At 39.7% G+C, this 19,935-nt stretch overlaps 1 protein-coding gene across 1 annotated transcript; it reads right to left on the bottom strand.

The window, feature by feature from the left end:
* Nucleotides 1-671: 671 nt before the first annotated feature.
* On the bottom strand, nucleotides 672-19,017 carry ZBTB11 (zinc finger and BTB domain containing 11). Its single transcript, XM_032187159.1, has 11 exons — nucleotides 18,708-19,017; nucleotides 16,605-16,840; nucleotides 15,715-15,946; nucleotides 13,749-14,566; nucleotides 11,280-11,459; nucleotides 10,581-10,817; nucleotides 10,019-10,163; nucleotides 8,571-8,688; nucleotides 5,875-6,033; nucleotides 5,232-5,407; nucleotides 672-3,872 (listed from the first exon to the last, which is right to left on the bottom strand). Exons 1-11 carry the CDS (start codon nucleotides 19,015-19,017, stop codon nucleotides 3,346-3,348), a joined length of 3,138 nt encoding a protein of 1,045 aa, XP_032043050.1. The 3' UTR covers nucleotides 672-3,345.
* Nucleotides 19,018-19,935: the final 918 nt, after the last annotated feature.

Here is a 19,935-nt window from a genome sequence, read left to right on the forward strand (position 1 = left end):
TGACTGAATTATGTATTTCTAGTGTAGCCTAGTTACCTGTATAGGTCTGCAGAAGAGTTAATATGCTAAAATGCTAACCATTAATATCCCTAAGTCTTACCATTTCTCTTAAGCGATCGGGATACACCATAAACCAACAAAACAATGACTAACAAAAAAAAAAAAAAAAGGCTTTTCTGCAATGCCAATGTTGCCTTAGCGGTGCTCCTAAGAGGAGAGGCCAGGAGGCACCTGTACAGCTCAGCCTTCAGGCAGGTGGGTGACAGGACAACTGCCCAGAGCAGAGGCCAAGACAGAAGTGCTGTGTGATGCTGCCTTCTGTGTGTCAGTGTTGTACAGAGAAGTAACTTCTTAACTAAAAGTGGTAGAACTAATGGTAGAACTGTGTTTTAAGTGAATGAGAAAAGTCCCCTTTACTATGTGTTGCAGCCAGATTAATCCAAATATGAACATACAGTGTTTTGTTAACATCATACTCGAGTAGATTGATGTTCTAACACAGTGGAGGTTTTCCTTTCCTTGTACAAGTTAATTTAAGTAAAATTTTAAAAGTAGGGAGTAGATGTAGAAAGTCTCTGCCTATAATATAGAAGGGGAAATACTGAAGAGGAATGAACAACATTGTAACACTTTCCCAACCCCCCCGGAAAAAATGTTGTTTGTAAGAGGAATTCATGGCAAAGCTTAGTTTATTTAATGACAGAAACCGTAACTTTATACATCTAACACTAAATAAAAACAGCATCATGTACAGATCAAATTATATACAAGAGTTCATCACTATACTTTATAAATGGACAGGTCTCATGAACTTCATTAAAAAAATCAAATTACATAATATCAACTGCATAGTTGCAGTCTGACATCAAAGAGGTTGCGGAAGCATAGTAAGCATCTTAAATTAATAGCTTAGGATATCTAAGGAAAAACTTAAGGCAACCTCTGAAATACAGGAACAGCAAAGCTAACAATGATACTCCCTACTAACCTCATGCCCTTCTGAAAGATGAGGCACAGTATTCAGTGTTCCGCTTTGATATTCCTGGTTGAGTTCTGTTTATGAAACAAACTTATTTCCTTGTTTTTAAGTAAGTGACAGGCTATCAAGTCAGTTAAAGTATTTCTACAGTGGGGAACAAGGCTCTGAAATTCATTTTCACTTGTTTCCTACCATGTATTGGGCAAATAAATAAATGCACCAAAGATTAAACTGAGGTGCTAATAATATTCTTTGTAAGTAACACACTAAATATACAAATAATGTTCTAGCACTATTTACAGCTGTTTTCCCTTGCGATTTCATCACTCAATACATAATTACTTGTAAGATACAAACACTGGAATAAGTTTTAAAGGTTACCTAGCAGTCTATTAAATCTTTTTCCATCATAGTGGCAGTAAGAACAGTTAATTTACCTATGTGTTTGTGTGTTTTTTGTTTGTTTGTTTGTTTTAAGCAGGATGGCTGTCTCAAGATTCTTGACCATACAGATATTCAGAAGTTACAGCTAGCAGTTTGTGTTTTTTTTTTTCCTTCAAGTATTCATTTTAGCTTTACTCAGTTGGGTAACTAGAAAAAAAAACACAGTTGCAGGATGTATAAATAATGACATGACTTCTGTGCAGGACAACATTCATTTTTGAAAGAGTCATCCACAAATTCAAATCTGAGGCAGAAACTCAAGCTACCTTAAAATTTCAACAACTCCTTATCTACATGTTTGCAAAATCTAAAAAGAACAGTTCATTCTGTAGCTTAGTAGGCAGATATTCAAGTAGTTAAGTATGATTGAAGGCAGATTCAAATGAGGTGGTTACTTCATCATGGATTTTGCTTAAATTTTGCTTCATAAATCAGTTTTAAGGGTTACAGCATTATATGCATACGATTTTAGTGACTGCAGCATTTACAGGCTTCTGGCTCCTTGGATACCCTGCTGCTGTCAAAGTTGGAAAGCATTTAATAGTGCTATAGAAACTGAAAATAGTTTAAAAGAACACAGTTCTGGTTCTTCCTGTGTCTAGGACATTCCATGATCTCCTGAAAGACACTTATTAAAAAAAATAAAAATAAAAAAACCAAGAACAATTAAAGAACCCACACCTTGATGCGTGCACTGTACATAGTATTAAATCAGCTTGGTCAAGCATGGCTGTGATTCATGCTTACTAGCAGGAAAGCCTAGGAAGAAAATCCTTCCATCAATGTGATACAACACTGAGTAATTAGCTTGCCTTAGAAGTATTTGTTAGAGCATCCGTAGTAAGGTCTTCTGGAGACTCTTGTAATTTTGAGACTAATTCTTACCTGATGCTAAGACTTTCATAGTTGTTTCCTTTGACGTGGCTATGTGTCCCATTTGGGAATTATCAGAGCTCTTCTCGTCAACAATATAACACAAGATCAGTTCCTAACTAGTGGGACTTCAGCATACTTATATGCCCCTTCTCACAAAAAAAATGCCACTATACTCCTTTCAATTGAATGTTTCTGCATCACATTTAATGCAAGAGTATAAGCATCCAGCATTAGGTTGCCTGCTTTGGATATGTATAACGCAAACCGTAGGTTCCTCTACACAACTGACCACCATTAACCTAAATATAGCTGTGCACGCAGGATGAAGTGTAAGCTCCTCTCACAAATAAGAAGCAGTTTACTTAGAGAAGTTGTTTCCCCTCATTAGGATATCCTCTAGAGAATTTCAGTTCCTGATCTCAGGGTACCACATGCTCAGACCTCATTGGAACCCCTTCCCTCATTGTTTTGCTGAACCATGAACCTGCCCCCAGTGATCTGGAATTTAAACAAGTTCTTCAGAACTAGGATTCACTAATTGCAGATGGTGCACCTGCCTGAAGACAAAAGCCTCAGATTTTGTCACATAAAGCACGCACTGCATGGAACACTCCACCATTGCCTTGTTTTAGGGAGTAAAGAGATGAAACCCTATGATGGTCATTCACTCACAAACTTGATTAAATGCACGTAAAAATAAGTAAAAAATGCTACCAATTGTACATTTCTAGATTTTAGTGCAGCCACTTTATAGATACTTTAATTTACAGCATGATACTCCATGACACAGGAAACAATATTATTCCAACATTTTTTTAAAAATAGTTATGACCAGTGCAGATATCTTAGCCATCAAAGCCTTGGACTACACTGAAGCATCTTAACTTCTGCCCTGTAATGCGTCGTGCAATATTTCGTAACCAAGAAATTCAGTACTGGAGATTAACAGTGCGAGTAGGTATCTGTAAGCCTCAGATACCCAGTTCATATTTAGCTGTCATGTATCGTAAGACCTCAGTCTCCTTCCTCTTTCTTATGTTCTGTATTCACTCTTTCTCTGCAACTTGGGCTACTTCTACCTCTACAGTTTCCATGGCCTGTGTGACTTCTGCCATTTTCTGTCCTTGCTGTTGTGCCAGTACATAATTTACCACCTGCATGATGCTTTGGTCAGAAAGAGTGGAGACTGATGTACATTCTTCAGTAGCTGCAACAGCTTCAATTGCTTCAAGTGTGTCTCCTGTCACTACCAGAGTCTCCACCTCCTCACCACCGACACTAATTTCAGTTTCTTGTTCCTGCACATCTGCTGCTAAAATGCTGATGGCATGCTCCACCTGCGTCCCCTGGTTATGAAACTGAAGAGTATCTTTTTCCAACATAATTTTGCAGGGTACGTAGTCTCTGTGGAACTTGGTCATGTGCTTCCGCAGCGTCCGGGCATCTATGTAAGCCTCGTTGCAGACTGGGCAGACATACGGCCGTTCTCCAGTATGCGTCCTTACGTGACGCTTCAGGGAACGCGCGTCAGCCCAGGCTACTCCACAAGTTAGACATTCAAATGGCTTCACACCTGTTTTCAAATGGAAAGCAAAGAAAAAAATGACTATCAGTATTTATAATTATGTATGCACGATGGTGAGAAACGACAGGGAGGACAGTAGTATAAAAGCACAATGAAATGGTACAAGTAGTTCAAATTTTTCCAAACAAGAAAAAGATCTTACCATTTCTGTATTACAGTATAACGTAAGGATAATGCATTAAATGGTAAGATTATCATTTCCACAAGTGCTCTTGCAAACTAATGTCTTCTCATTCTTTTTTAAACATTCCTTTTCATGCAGATGCACGATCTTAAGTGCATACAGCTTAATGTAAAATGAAGGCATCACAAGCAAAAACAATTTACTTCTGAAACCATGTTTTACTTATTAGAATATGTCACTTGCATTCCTAGTCACACCTCGTTTCTCTAAGTCTTTCTATATACCTCTCAACAAATCAGCACCTATTCTAGTTGGTTGATAAGGCCATCTACAGCTTTTTTTTTCTTCCTCCTCCATACCACATATGTTCAAATTCTGCACATGGTGTTCGTATAATCTTATTCTCCCTTATAATGTGCAAACTCTGTGGCCTGTATTATCTAATGGAGCATGTGGGTGGTGACAAGCACTATTTTAACTGGCTTTTTCTCCATAGCAGTCACTGTAAGTTTAGGCTAGGTATCCAGTATCCAGGACTCACTGTACTTAGAATGAATCTCTATTCCAGTAGTTAGAGATGTAACAGCTTTTTAAAAGGAGATAAGCTTCAAAAAAGTTTTTTGTTTTTTTTTTAATTATTTTTCCCCTGAAGATGCATCTCTGTATTATAGACTTCAAACACAGCTGGAATAACCAAATACTGAAGATCACACTTCACCGCTGAAGTAAAAAATGCATATACTTCTAAAATTATGAAGTATTTTTATAGTTTCCCCCAAAATTATAAAGCTTACTACTAGTTATACATCAAGAAGTTAATCAATCTCCAGTGGTCCTTCTTCTAAATTCAAGCCAATCACTCTCCTGTTGAGGAATATTTTACTAGCCACATGCAACTTTCAAAGCACTACATGCAATTCTTTCTTTGCCAGATACATATTTTTTTTCCTATTGCTTCTAAAATAATTTTTCCATTACAGTTTGAGAAAGACAAATGGTACTGGGACTGTGTGGCTACAGTTTTAGAAAGATGCCAGCAGCGCCTCTAGGAATCACCAGAAGAAAGTTAATTAATCAGGATAAGCATAAAACTGGACAATCTGTAAGAACTTGTGTGTTCTGCATCACAAGACACACAGATTCCAAGATAACCCATAATAACCCTTCTCTCCACAATGCTTTTAAGGGTAGGAGAATGCCATAACTATTTGCTTTCTACATACCTTCATGATTGTTCATGTGCCTCCTATATTCCCGGAGCTGCGTGAATTTTCTTCCACAATGCTCACAAACTCGTTCCAGATTTTGTTTTGCTCTTCCTTTTTTACCATGTGTGGCTTTCTTTACATGCCTTCTGTACAAGGCTTTCTCATAAAATTCTTTACCACATACATTACACCTAGAGCATGTAAAATGAGAGTTAAAACCATTATCCTACACTTATCTTAAAGTTTTTAAAATAAAAGTGTACTTGAATTGATGTAGGTAAAGTTTAATGGGTATATTTCTTCATGACAGCTATTTCCATAACTAAAAATGCCACTGGACTGTAAAAGCCACATTTTCTCTTATTAATAGCCACAGAACTTCCACTTACCATTCTAGAGAAGCAAGATTGCATACAAAGCATAACTTTACTAATTATACTTATCCTCTTATGACTTCACATGCGTTAGTCCCAGGATTGTGCCAGCAGATTACCAGTTTGACCACACTATTTGAAGTCACCCATCCACATTCTCAAGAACTCAACGCCCCAGTCAAGGTCAATCAATCAGTACTTGAACCACGGATTAGGCAGTTCCTTGGTGACTAATCTAGGGCTGTGGCATTATAATTTCTTACATTTCAATTATTTCCTCTTACCTATAAGGGTCTGTGACAGAGTGAGACTTTACATGAGAATACCAGTCTTTCTTCCAACTGTAACATTTTCCACAGAACTGGCACTGAAATGGCTTCACACCTAAGTGTTTATTCATATGCTGCCGGAGATCTCGAGCTTCGTAGAAACTCTTTTCACACCTGTAACAGCAAAGGTTGTAGCATTCTATATCAGCAAGATCTTGGTAATCCTGATTTCCAAGGCACAGAAATCCCCTTCTGTAACAGCAATTGAACACTTGAAGACCTGTAGTGTCATAAACTCTTTCCAAACCAGGGGAAATTAAAAGGAAGAGCATCCTATCTGAAAATCTGGAATACCATTTGAGGACATCATTCTGAAACATTTTTGTCTATTATTGATGATTATATTCCTTCTGTTTTTATTACGAGGATTAATCAAAGGCAGACTGGCTGAAAGACATCAAAAAGGTATATTAGATCTTAGGAATTACTATGAGGGTTCTAACAGTTGGTAATCCTCTTTGGTAAGGGAGGAAACAAAGAGGATTAAATAATAAAACAAAGATAACATATCTGTTTTTTTTTTTTTTCTGTAATGCTGAAGTATACTTTTTTTTTAAGAAATTAAAAAACAAATTCAGGATTCTACAAGAATGTATCTAAGATTAGTGATGTTCATTCTTTAGTGTGAAGTTTGAATATGTCTAAAACTAAATTCCTAGAGTTTTTCTTCGTTTATATCTTCCCATAGTGTGACTACATAAAATAACAAATGTATCTTGGTGTAAAAACTACAGGGGTAGTCCAGCCAAAAACATGCTTTATCTTTGAAAGATATTTTGCCTTACAGACCTCTTCTTCTACATCTCTTCCTCATGTATCATGACACACTGTACGACTTGAGAAAGGACAGAGTGCAGAGAAAGGCCAACAAGCAAAGTTATTCATGGACTTCCAAGTCCACTGTAGAGGATTTACATTTTGTAGCTCAACCACCTCTGGAAAGAGGGAATCTCGGAATTCTAACGAAGTGGAATCTGAAGAGAAAAAAGCTTCCATACAAGAACAAAACTTGTAATATCACACTTCACAAAGATTGGGTACCCTGGAAAGGTAAGAAAAAAGCCTTCTATGCTTTAGAGAAATTAAGTAGGGTATAGTCCCTGAGTTGCCTGAACAACCTTCTCCTAGGCTAGAACAAACAACAACAAAACCACCAACAGCTCAATTTCAAATGGGATTCTCAGGGATTCTGGGTTTCCACATCCCTAAGGGTCTTCACAGATGTTGGTACTTGGTGTTCTCATGGACGGCGTATTTAGAAAATCCCTTAGAGAAGTATTAATTTCAGAAGTAAAAAAATGAACCACGACCACCACCCTCTGACACTCACACACTGCTGTGATTTAATCTAATACCTACTTCTACTTTTAGCAAAGTACCTTGTGTGAAGCTTTATTTAACTGGGCCAGAAGCTCAAACTCAAGCATGGCTGGACGATTTACATACCAAGCCAATGTAGTAGAAAAATGAAGCCTACTTGTAGCTTAGTGAAGCTCTCTAAACCACTTGTGACATGAATTATATTCCTAGAATAGATCTAAATTCTAGAAGAAACAAAGGTTGTGTCTGTTTTGAAGGAGTTGAGGAATCAAAATACATTTTCATTCGAAGTGATGTTGCATCCATGACTACTGCCTTGAATATCTATTTTTAATATAACTCTTTCAAAACCAAAATTGTCTTCCCTGTTATGTTTCATTAACTAATTCTGTCCTGATGTGGATCCTATTAGCTTTCTTCTTGGAATTTTTGAGATCTACATTTTTAGTACTACAAACCACTCAACAAGAACACTGCAGACAGAATTAAAATGAGTTTTCAGCAGTTAGGAAATATTTGTACAGCTGTACTACCAGAGATATATTACAAATATTTTTGATACAGGTTTTCATTAATACCACAAGCTACATACAGGCAATCATAAATAGTACAGCCCCATTAAATACCTGTCAGTTTTCCAAAGACCTAACTGAGAGTTTGGAAATTAAGTACCACTTGTGCTCCTACAGGTTAATTGAAAGGTTCTCCTATAGTCTGCTTGGTCATATGAAAAACATCATGATTTGTAAACACCCTATGAAACACATTTTTACTGACTTTCAAGTAGTCATATAAGTTTTATAATCAGGTTAAAAATAGCCGGTGAGCCTTAATCTGTATCTGTAATCTAGATACTCCTGCACAGCTGTTTGCCAAACATAGTGTATATTGCAGTGCACACAAGTACATTACATCACAGACTTTAATAGGACATTTTCATATGCAACCAAAACTAACTATCAGATTAAAGAAAGACAAAAGCAGGCTGAAGACCCTTTGTCTCCGACAAGCTTACCGCTCTATCTGTCCTACAGGGGAGCTTTAAAACCACAGGGCTACTTACTACAGCTCCAAGTGCAAACATACTCATTAAAACATAACTATATGAAAGTACGTAACAATTAAAAATCCCAAGGTGTCGCTCTCCAATTCATATATTAACAGAAGTCCCATTATTTTTTATAACACTCGTGTTTTACAAATCTCATTGCAGGCCAATGAACTTTTGTTCTATAACCAGGATCTGCTTTTCATCTTGAAGCAAAATAAGGACAAAAACCACCCCAACAACAAACCAAAAGAACAAAACACCATAATAACTAACAACTTACTGAGTACACTGATATCCACGAACTTCAGGTTTTGGCTGGTGTTTCTTTATGTGTTTACTGAGTCCTGAAGCCCTGTGAAAAGACTTTCCACAGATGGAGCAAAGGTACTTGGATTCTCCTGACAAAAAAACACAAGCAAACAAGTTACAAAGCCAGGCCTCCATCTCTCTGGGATGCTTTGTGAGTGTTTTTTCTTCCTATGTAGTTTATCTGAAGTAAGCAGAGCAGTGCTACAAAAAGAAGTTAGTTTAATTACACACAGATGGAATTTTCAAGTGTATTCTTTAATGCGCCAATGTAGTCATAGATGGAAGGGAGAGTAACAACTCCCAGTGACTTCACTGCATGTTTCTAAACACAGGGTACAACAGTATAGCTGATTAGCCATGAAATGTGAACAGTTTAAAAAAAACTGCCCTCGTGTGAAAAACAATTGCCTGTTTTCATACAATACGCAATTTCTCCAACAATGCGCAGCATTGCCTGTGGGTGACTCACACCTTGAATTTGTGGAACACCACTTCAAAAGAGGAGCTTTCAGCTCCAATTCATCTCTTCATGATTCTTGAGTACTAACATAAATTCCTCCACTTTTGGTACAGGCTCTTTCTTCTGATTCCTCCCAACTCAGGAAACAGACAACTTCTACATATTACAACGCAGTTAAAAACTGCTTATCTTGGACAAAAGAAACATCATCTGTTACATGCCAAGATCTTTCAAGATGCCAGTTTTTATAAAATTTCAGTATAAAACTTCTGAAATTAGAATACAAGTCCTGTATTTCTTAGTTAGAAGTACAGCTTTTAAACTGCTGTCCTACTGAAGAAGTTTTGAAGAAAAAGATTTTATTCCTTTGAAATGAGAGCTCTTACAGAAAATAACTAGTTCATAGATCACACAAACAGTATCCCATGAGAAAGTACACAATCTTAAAGAGCATATAACCTATTAAAATAGGAATAAATCCTGAAGCATTGCTCATGTTTAAAAATATCTTTCACTCAATCATTTAAAATAGCTGTGCAACAAATAATACATTCTTGCTTTAGAAATGTTTTTTTTAGTACAAGCAGAAATCTTGAAACAACACCCGGAGTTTCTCAGAGTTTCAATTTAGCAAGTTCTCCTCTGAAAGGACAGACTGAAAGTATAATTGCTCAGAAATGTTCTAGACTCTTGCTTATCTTTGTTGAATTCACATGACACAGGCATAAAAAAGTAGGAACAGACTAACCACAACTCCCTGTTCTAGTATAGAATATTTGCATAATAATCTTAAGCTATGATAAAACAAGCCCAAAGGAGAAATATAAATGAATAGTTATGTCTAAGTCAAAACCAGGATGAAAAACTACTTTATTTTTAAATGGTTCCTTTGGCATTAAAGAACAATGTTAAAGTTCACCAGCACACAAAAGCCATCCAAAGCAATTCTGACTACTTACCAGTATGAATGCTCATATGTTCCTGAAGACTTCTTTTAGTGACAAAGGACTTCTCGCACAAGTCACACTGGAACTGTTTCTGTACTTCATGGAGAGCTAAGTGCATTTTTAATCCATGCTTATATGTAAAGGTCTTTCCACAAACCTAAAAAAAAAAAAATCCAGATCCAATCAAAGAGGACAAAAAAAACCCCACAGAATATTTCAACAGATCAGTTTTGAAAACCTGTTAGCTCCAAACACGATATCAACTCCTGTATTTCTTAGTAACAAGGATGACCAAGCCTATGATTCCTCACCAGTAGCAAAAATGGTCTGTTAAAAAAGAACACTCAAGCGAAGACATTTTCTAGACATAGGAGTATTAAATTCCATGATTCAAGCTTCCAGTTGAATTCTAGATTACAGTCTCCAACTACAAGAACTTTCATCAGCAATTTTATGTTATTTTTTCCCATTGTGAAATGACCTAAATTAACCTAACTTGTAGGACAGAGGGTCAATACTAAAGTATCAAATACATTACTGACGTGATTACCAAGTAAAAGAACTTTCTCTTTACCTTGCATGCATGTGGTTTTACACCTGTATGTTTGAGCATATGTATCCTGAGAGAATAGAGCTTAGGTAGAGTTCTGCCACAGATATCACATACAAATTCCCGTTTAGTTCTCCCTTTCACTGAAGACATGCCTGTCTCTTCTACACTAGAAGCTGCAGTGTTCACTTCAGTCTTCCGTGTGTGTCGGACAAGATGAGCTCGCAGGGAGGCACCATACTGGAATTCTTTTTTACACAACTAGGAAAGAAAACATAACTTCAATCTTCATGCAGTATTTCAAAGCTATTTCAAAAAAGGTAAATCAAAGATTTTAAATGTAGTAATCTGATTACATAGGTCTGTAATTTGACTCCGACAGACTTTTTTTTCAGGTTAATTAATAGAATTAAGCGTTGGCTTTTTAAGGCTACTGACAGAGCTGTTGATCACTTCCCAGTAAGAAGTAACTCCCAGGATAATCTAAATACAACTGTAAATTTACCAGTAAGGTTAAAAGTAAAGCCCACCCAGTACCATGAGCAGTGCAGGCACTCTCGTGCCACACGATGCTGTCAGGCCATGTGGCTGCACTACATTTTACCCATTTTAGATCAAGGCTCTGTCTGTCTCTGAAGTCTGTAAAGAAAATAAATGCAAAATACTAAAAGAGACGAGAAAAATAATTTTAATAGCAAGGTTTACAGACAAAAAAAGACTTACTGGGCATTTATAATCTTTAGATCTTTCGTGTTTTAGTGTGTGCATTATAAGTGCATAGCGCCGCTGGAACACCATTCCACACTCCGTGCATTTGTGCTGAGCTTCTACTTCATTATTTTCTGTGGTCTCTCTTTTGGGCTGTTTCATTTTTTTCCCTCTCTGTACCAGCTTCATGGCAACCTAAATTGGAAAAACATAACCAGTGGATGAACTTAACTTTCAGAAGTATGAAACACAATGTAGCCAGTGATAAAAGCTTATGTTTCTTCACGTTACAGTAACATCACCCAATCTCACTTAGTTTATGTAGCCACTGGAAAATTAAGCTTTTTCAGATCACTGAAAATCCAGAGAGATTATGGTAGAAAAAATTGTCTTCTTTCACAACCACAAGCTAACTGTAATTACAGATAGACAACTTACCACTTCGGATCCAACCAGCCCTCCCTGAGTAACTGACTAAATGCAAGCTAAGTGATAGTTAGAGAGGAACCACAAATACTTCCAGTCATAACTTCTGTAAAATGTTTCCAACCATGTCCTTCACTTCAGCTTTCCTTTTCAAGACTTACTTCAGAAGTTATCAAATTAGACATAAAAAGAGTGGCCTAATACATTCTTACCAGCCAGCAAGAACAGAGTTATTAATAACGTGTAAAAAATTTGACAGTATTTGAGCAAAGCTCTTTCCAGTTAAGGGCATTCCAGCTTGAATGTTTGTGTGAGGTATTGGCACTGCTACCTTGAGCTGGCAATCTCATTTTCCTTTGCAGAAACTTGATGTCAAGTTCTTTAAAATCCATAGCTTAAGTGATCAGGCTGAAATTTCTTGTATCGAGTATCTCCCCTTCAGGTTTCTGAGAATAAGGCAAGGGGAAAAAACAGTACATTGCATCCCCATTTCTTCTCCCCATTCCTCCAACAAGTGAAATACCTAGAAATTTTTGAAAATACACTAGCCTTTCCTTGTCTCACACAAATAAACTCAACACAGGGACAACATTTTCAGATTCTTTTATGTCTTGCTGTTGCTCTGAAAAGTTATGCAAACTTGGCCAAATTAGGAAGCCACAAAAATCATTTTGTCCAGTTGATGATTAATAAGAGCTTGGAAAATAACCCATTCATACAAAGCATGCTTTTATCCATGCCAACTGCAATTATGCTAGTTCAAGTCAGCAGCATTTCCTTGCAATTTCTCTTTACTGTTATTCTTTCAGGATCAAAACTAAGAACTTGAGAAGGAGCGTCTATTTTCAAATGCTTATACAACATCCAGTGTCATGGTGGGAGTTGAGGAAAGCATAAGACATAAAGTGAAAAATTATGAGATCAGGTATTAAAGCAGAAACCTATTCCTAATTCCAATTCTGAGCAATTATCTAAAACTTTTTTTTTTTTTTCCATATGTGGATGTTGTCTGGAGACCTTCTCTATCACAGGAAGGGACTTAAAAACTGTGAAGTAAGTTAACAGGACCTGCTCCTGAAAGAGCTCCCCCTCCGCAAACAGAGAAACAGAAATCACAAATTGGGTGCTAAAATATTTGGACTGTGCTAGTTTTAACATCTGGTCTTCATAATGATCAGAGGTAAGAGGAGACTAATGCTACAACTTCCATCGACAAGGGTAACAATTTATACCTCTTGGAGCAGACAGGTGGATCTCCTATTTAAATGCTTCACAGAACACCTCTGGAAAGCAACAGTTCTTTGTAACCTTTGCTGCCTCTGGAAGGAGTAAAGCAAAGCCTACTCACAAAATTGAGTGAACTAGTGCTCTGTGTGGTGAATGCCACCCATCTATGGGCACTAGAAGGGGAAAGGCTCCTGAAAGGCAAATAGTAAGACTGCTGTTTCATTAAGAAGAACAAGAAAAAAAATCAATTACTAAGCTTTTACTACATCTGAGTGCTTTTAATATCAGTAATCTTTGGACATTTTTTTTTTCATTAAACAAACTAATCCCAACCTAAGGGTAGCAGGACTGGATTGTTCTAATTTATGACTATGTCTTAAGATCTACCCAGGATGCCAGGCTCCATTTTCAAGTCCTAATAAACATAGAGCCTCAGTTCTATAATTGAACAAGATATTTTTGTATTTGTCTGTCACTGACATACAGACATACAGCTAAGAAATAGCCAGATCATTAAGAATTTTAGGGAACAGGTATCACCTGCTGTCCAGACACGAAAAGCTACGATGGAGATACTCACACGAGGCTAAAAATACCAAACGTCGTAAATGTCTCCAGTCTGGAAAGAATTTTGATTTCCCATCCCCCTCACCCCTCCCCCAAGTGTCACATCTTAGATGTTACTTTGGTTTGCAGTAACGTTGATTTCTCAGAAGAAGAAAACATTTAAAGCATTTGCCAGACAATGCTTGGAAATTGGAAACGGTCTTTTCAACTGGTGTGGAAACACAGGATGATTACCGCCAACAGGCTTAAACAGAGATAGAATACCTGCTGTATTGCAGATTTCGGATTTGTCTTTCTGTTTTGCAGCTTTTTTTCGATTCCTTTATGCAATCTGATATATCCACCTTCGCTAACAGAACGCTGGCGAAGCTTGCTTTTATAAGTATCATCCTGGCTGGAAGCCATGCTTTCTGGTTGTGAAGCCAAAACGCTCTCTTCTTTACTTTGCCTGCCATCTTTTTCCTTGAGCATTTCCGAGGAGTCTTCCGGAACCATCTCTACATTTGCTTGACAGCTTTCATTTAGCTCCATTTCCACTTGACCGTCTGCGTCCATGGCTTCCGCAACCGATGGCTCAGCCTGTCTGACAACCACAGTGCTGTTTGAAACGTTCTCCACCAGCTCTATTTTGATAAAATGTTCAGTTGTTTCACACTGCTCCAAAGGCTTTGAAAGGCCGTCAGGAGTGGCTTCTGCAGGCTGTGGGGGCAGGAGGTGAGGCTGGGGTGCTGCTGCCTCCTCGGGCCCAGCAGAGGAAGGAGCTCCGTTCACAACTGCTGTCACTTCATGGGCCGCCAGCTCTGCTGGCAGAGGCTGCTCAGCACCATGCAGGAGGGGCATCTCCACTCCGATCTGCTCTGCTAAACTTTGTGTTGACTCTACTGTGTGAATGTCTCCCTTTTGGTACACTGTAATTTGTTTCTCTTCCATCTGTTTGTGCACGTTCTCACAGATTTCAAGAACCTCTGACATGAAGAGGTGCCGGGCAAGCATGGCCACTTCTGCCATACTACAGAAGTCGAAAGTTAATTCTGAAGTATAAGCAAATTCCAAGAGTGGGAGGAAGCTCGACTTGCAAAACCCTATCAGAAATAAAACAAGAGATTAGATCAAACACTGACGACCCCCTTGTTACACCAAAATACCCCAGGAAGGATACAACAGTTCGTCTTTGATACAGTTAAGTCTGAAATTAAGAGTGAAACACACTCAGGAATACCATTGAAGCCCCTCCATTCAGACTCAGTTCATTGTCATTTACACAAAAAAATCCTCCTTGTGTATATTGCGGAAGTCAAACTCAAGACAACTTTTTTTTTTAATAAGTAAAATTGAGGTAGTTTCACAATAAAATTCTGAAAAAGATTGTTTCAAGATGCTAGGAGGGCCACAATGTTTTTGCAGCAGATTAGTCCTAATTTAGCTGAAGTCTTTCTGGGCTGCTACATTCAGAAAGCAGTCTGGAGTTAAGTGACAATTGATGCTGCAGAAAAATAAGTCAAGGAAGTGGCTACTGAAAAAAATATGTATTTATAGATATAAATGCTTCCAATGAAGCATTCGTTATAATTTTCCACAGTTCAAAAAATCATAAATGAAATAATGAATTTGGGGGACCTTCTGCACCATCATAATAGAAATCCATTGCTCATGCAAAGACAGCTAAGAAAGTAACAGGAAAGCAACAGAACATTTAAATTCTGTACAATATGCTTCACCACTTCAAAGTTATTTTTGGAACACTGATTTTAGGATTATCTCCCATCTTAAAGGTAACAGAAGGTTTGACAAATAGGCAGAAACACGTATAGCAATGTTTTCCAGACATGAGACAATGTAGTATTTGCTCAGCAAAACAGTTCTCTGTGAGAAGCCAGTGAACACCTCTTGACGTATTCAAACAGTTGGATTATGCCCCCTTTTTTTAAGGTCTGTGACTAATACAAGGAGAAAACACACCTAAGCAAGCTAAAAAAAAATAAATCCAAAGCTTCTCAGAAATTATGAGATGGAATTCCATGGTCAATTCAGTATGGGAGATCAAATTATGCAAAAACAGGAGCGATCATTTTAGCATTAAAAACCATACAAAATACTTTTAGATTAAAAGAAAAAAAAAAAAACAAGAAAATATTTGGTTGTCTTGAACACTCAAAAGAGACTGAATCAAACACTGTACACCTTACTTCAGATATTAAGATTTCTATCTTCAAAACCCACAACAATTCACCTGACAGATCCACTACAGCTTCATGACTAGTGACAGCTCCCTTTTCAATGAAGAGCTCTCGGAAGTACTCGCTGTTGGCTGCCAAGACAGATTTGTGAGCTTTGTACTCCTCTCCTTCAATCAGCAGAGTCACATCACAGAACTGATTGGAAAGCCTCTGCTGATTCAGTTGGTTTAAGACTGACAGACAATGTTTGGAAGATGACTGCTTCACAAGGCCCTTACTGTCAACCTGTCATAAACAACATTACGAGAACTTCATTACATTTAGACTCTGCCTTTGTAAGCATTCACACTGAAACACAGAAAAGGATTATTTGCTGAAAACATAAAAGCAGTTCAAGCCTGTACCATCTTACTATTATTCTCTCTTTTCGCCCCCCCCCCCCCCCCCCAAAATGTGCCAACTCTTACCCTCCCCCAAAAAAGTTTAAACAGACAACTGGAAAAACGGGAGGACATATTCAAACAGTGCTTTGGACTGTATCTTTCAATGCTACAACGTGAAACAATTTCTAGATTCAAGTCTTTACACGTCTATGAGCCCCCAGTTACCACCATCAAGAATTTTATATATATAAATACAGCAAATTTATTAAGGAACAGATAGAGATTCCATGAGAATCTTGTAAGTGATGCTTTTCTTATACTTTTGCAATCAAATTTCCCTTGGATCCTAAACACATATATATAGAAATAGGGGCAATTTTATTTTCTGAAGACTGTATATTATCACTGATTTCATGTAATATGTACCAGTCACCTGCTTTCACACACCAAATATATTTATAAAAATGTCAGATCATGCAGGATTATCACAGCAATGGAAAGTAAGTCTACTTTTAAGAATGCACGAACATTTACGTTCAGATGTGAACAGCAGTACTTACAAATACAAGCTCATGCTTTGCTACTGGCTTCTTTTTCACAGGCTTTGGGGATGCAGCTGGGATTGATGCCGCATTACTCGATTCATCATCTGTTTCATTACTATCTTCATGAGATTTTGTATCCAGTCCAAGTTCCTCCAGCATTTCAGAAGGATCCGACAGAGATCTAGAGCGATCTAGCTTTTCCTGGCACTTGCTGCATTCTTTAATGTAATCTTTAACCTGCTTAAGAATACCTAAGGAAAATTAATGAAGCTTAATTAGGCTTCCAATCCTCATTCAATTTACCTTAAATTCACAATTAAATATGTAGGTGATTAGCCACAAGATACTAAGTGATTATTCAAGAAAAATGAAGTCAGCCACCTACACTTTCTTTTTACTGTCCTTACTGTAATCGACAGTTCATTTGCAATCAAATATTTAAGATCCCTATATGAAGCAGAACCATCCCAGAAGGACTATTTTAAGCTAGAAAAAAAAAAAAAAATTTACACATTCACTATAAGAATCCCAAGACAATGAAAGCTGTAAATTGATCCTGCAATTAGCTCCACACAAGTGGATCTTGGTTTGTCCTCACTAAACAGGACAAGAATGGGAAGGCTTACGTAAAAGGCTTGTGCCAACTGGAACCGACTGAATTATAGGCAATGACACTGACTTGTATCGTTAACACTGATTTAAATCAGCTGTTTGGGATTTTTGGAGTTTAAAGAAACTGCATTCCCCTCCGGTACTTGATCAAGCATAACTAAATAATTTTAGATACTCAACAGTTCCTAAGCTTAAGGTTCTATGAGATACCAAGGCATTTTCAGCGTATAAAAGCTTTCAACTCAAACTCATTTCCATCACTAGGACGATATAAAAGCCTACAGAACCTGTGCCTCTATGCTTCAAAATCTATCACACCTCAAGAGACTCGTTCTGCTTGCAGCATTTTGTACTGTGCTATGTCCCATCATTGCATATGCATCTGTGGAAGGATCGGGAAAACAAAGACTTTAGGCAATGTGAGACTTGCCAACCCAAGACATCTGTGCCTGTTCCAGACATGTTTTACGCTTCCTTGATTCCAGCTGAAACCAGGCCTAGTTCTCAGGGTCTGCTGCCTGCAGACCCCACTGCCAACACCCTTCTCGACCCTGGGCCCCATTCCAGCTCCCTGGTTCCCAGCTACGGCCACAACAGATCGGCACCTCAAATCCATGAGAGCTGGACTGGAAGGATGGGCTGCAGCTAGAGCAAGCAGCCTACGCATTGAGATAGAAAATAGAAATACTATTTTTTCTATACTAGTTTTCTAATACTAAATAGAAAACTAGCTGAAAACGACAGATTTCTTACCAGTGGTTGGAAAAAAAGGCAGGATAAACAGAAATTGGGCCCCAGGCAACTGAAAAGCTGGAGATTCGTTTAATGGATGCCTAAGAGTAAAAATGGAGCGCCAAATCCAGAGGGAACACAGGTACCAAGTTATTGGCTCAGCCAAAAGAAGGCCACAACTGGGAATTTTGGTTGTTACACACTACTGGTTTCCAACAACTGCTGTGACATGACTCTGGTCCCAGCTGAGGATTGGTTCTGTGTTTTTATCCTCTCATGGGAGGCAATAGGGAAATGTAATGATTAGCGCAAAACTACAGTTAATAGCGGGTCTGCTGTTTTAAATGTGCACGCCTTCAACAAGCTGGTTGAAAAAGGATTATTATCAGGCTAAAGGTGGAACTGGATCGCATGAAACGGATTACCATCCTACACCAAGGGTAGGAATGGAGAAATCCCCTTCAGCAGGCCGTACGCAACACCTGGATTGGGACGGCTGCTCTGTGCTTCCCTACAGCTAGGATCACAGAATTGCAGAATCATTAAGGTTGGAAAAGACCTCCAGGATCACGCGGTTTAACTATCCTCCTACTATCAGCATCACCCACTAGAACTTGTCCCTAAGCACCACGTCCAGCCTCTCCTTGCACCCCCCAGGGACGGTGACCCCACCACCTCCCCGTGCGACCCGTCCCAACGCCCGACCGCTCCTCCTGCGCAGAAACGCCTCCTTGTTCCCAACCTGACCCTATTACCCCCGCGGCCGCCGCTCACCTCTCCACCAGTACTTCTGCGAGAGGCCCTGCCAGGTCTGCAGCCGGGTGCGGTGGGCGCCGTCGGGGGCCAGGTGCGCGGCGCGGATGAGGCGTGCGCGGCGCTCGGCCTGCAGCACCACCTCCAGCTCGGCGAAGCGCTGCTGGTCGCGCTGCCGCCGCTGGTAGTAGAGGGTGCCGCCGCGCACCACGTAGCAGGCGGCCGCCTTGCGGATCTTCCTCTTGGCGTTGCCCTCCGTGCCGGGCGCGTAGGGCTCCCGCTCGTTGGTGAGGTAGCGCAGGATGGCCAGGTAGCTCTCCTCGCTCGACATGGCCGGCGCCGGGCCGCGGGGCGGGGGGCATGCGGCAGGGGGGGCCCCCGCGGGGGGAACGGGAGTTGCGCGGCCCGCGGCGGCGGGAGGGAGGGAGAAGCGCGGGCAGCGGCGGCGGCGGAGAGACAAAATGGCTGCTGCACACCGGGAAGTGAAGTCACGGCCACACGCGTGGGGATGGGGAGAGGGGGAGGAGGGAGAGAAGAAGGAGGGAGGGAGGAGGGCGGCGCCGCCATCTTGGAGGCGGGCGCGGGGAGGGGCGGCCATCTTAGAGGCGGGCAAGGGCTGAGGGGAGGGGGCGCAGGGGGTGATCCCCTCAAAACTGAGCCGTGAGGGGCACGGCCACACACACACACACAGCCCTCTGTCTCTTCCCCTGTCACGCTTACTCATCCAGTCTCTTCTCCATTATGAGATATGTTCATCTGATTCCTGTCAGTATGGACCAGTGCTAGGGCCGCACGGTGTGATGAATGTGACCTTCTGTCCTACAGACCCTTGTATAACCACGAGTCTCAGAAAAACAGAGTGGTTAATGTATGTAGCTCTTGTATCTTGCAAAGGAATGTTTTAGCAATTCCTGTCAATAGAGAGCTTGAAGGGAAATGTAGTTGTAGGTTTTTCCTTGAAGTCTCTGATATCTGGGGGGTTCAGAAGAACTGCTAACTATTATGACTAGTGCATGGGACACTATGCAAGTCTCTGCTGTCTGGCCAGGAGCTTAAGGAGACAGGGAAAGCTGAAGAACAACTAAAAGATAAAGCTTGCAGGGGACGCTGCACAAGTCTCCGACATACAGCCAAGTTGGACAAAGGAGAAGAACAAGAGGGAGGAAGACTATGAGCCTTCAGCACGAGAGACCCCCAGAGACCCCCAGAGGGACCACCGGGGACTGATACGCATGCTCCAGTAGGAGGG

Source organism: Aythya fuligula, chromosome 1, assembly GCF_009819795.1.
Source record: "Aythya fuligula isolate bAytFul2 chromosome 1, bAytFul2.pri, whole genome shotgun sequence".
Classification (NCBI taxonomy): Eukaryota; Metazoa; Chordata; class Aves; order Anseriformes; family Anatidae; genus Aythya; species Aythya fuligula.

Bases quoted from the DNA above. Each gene is read 5' to 3' on its own strand.
- ZBTB11 (XM_032187159.1), bottom strand. From the start codon at position 19,017: ATGTCGAGCGAGGAGAGCTACCTGGCCATCCTGCGCTACCTCACCAAC. The intron at 10,164-10,580 runs GTAAAGAGAAAG...TTTTTTTTTTAG, and splicing joins TAAAACCACATGCATGCAAG to GTTTGTGGAAAGACCTTTAC. The intron at 5,408-5,874 runs GTAAGAGGAAAT...TACATGCTCTAG, and splicing joins TCTGTCACAGACCCTTATAG to GTGTAATGTATGTGGTAAAG.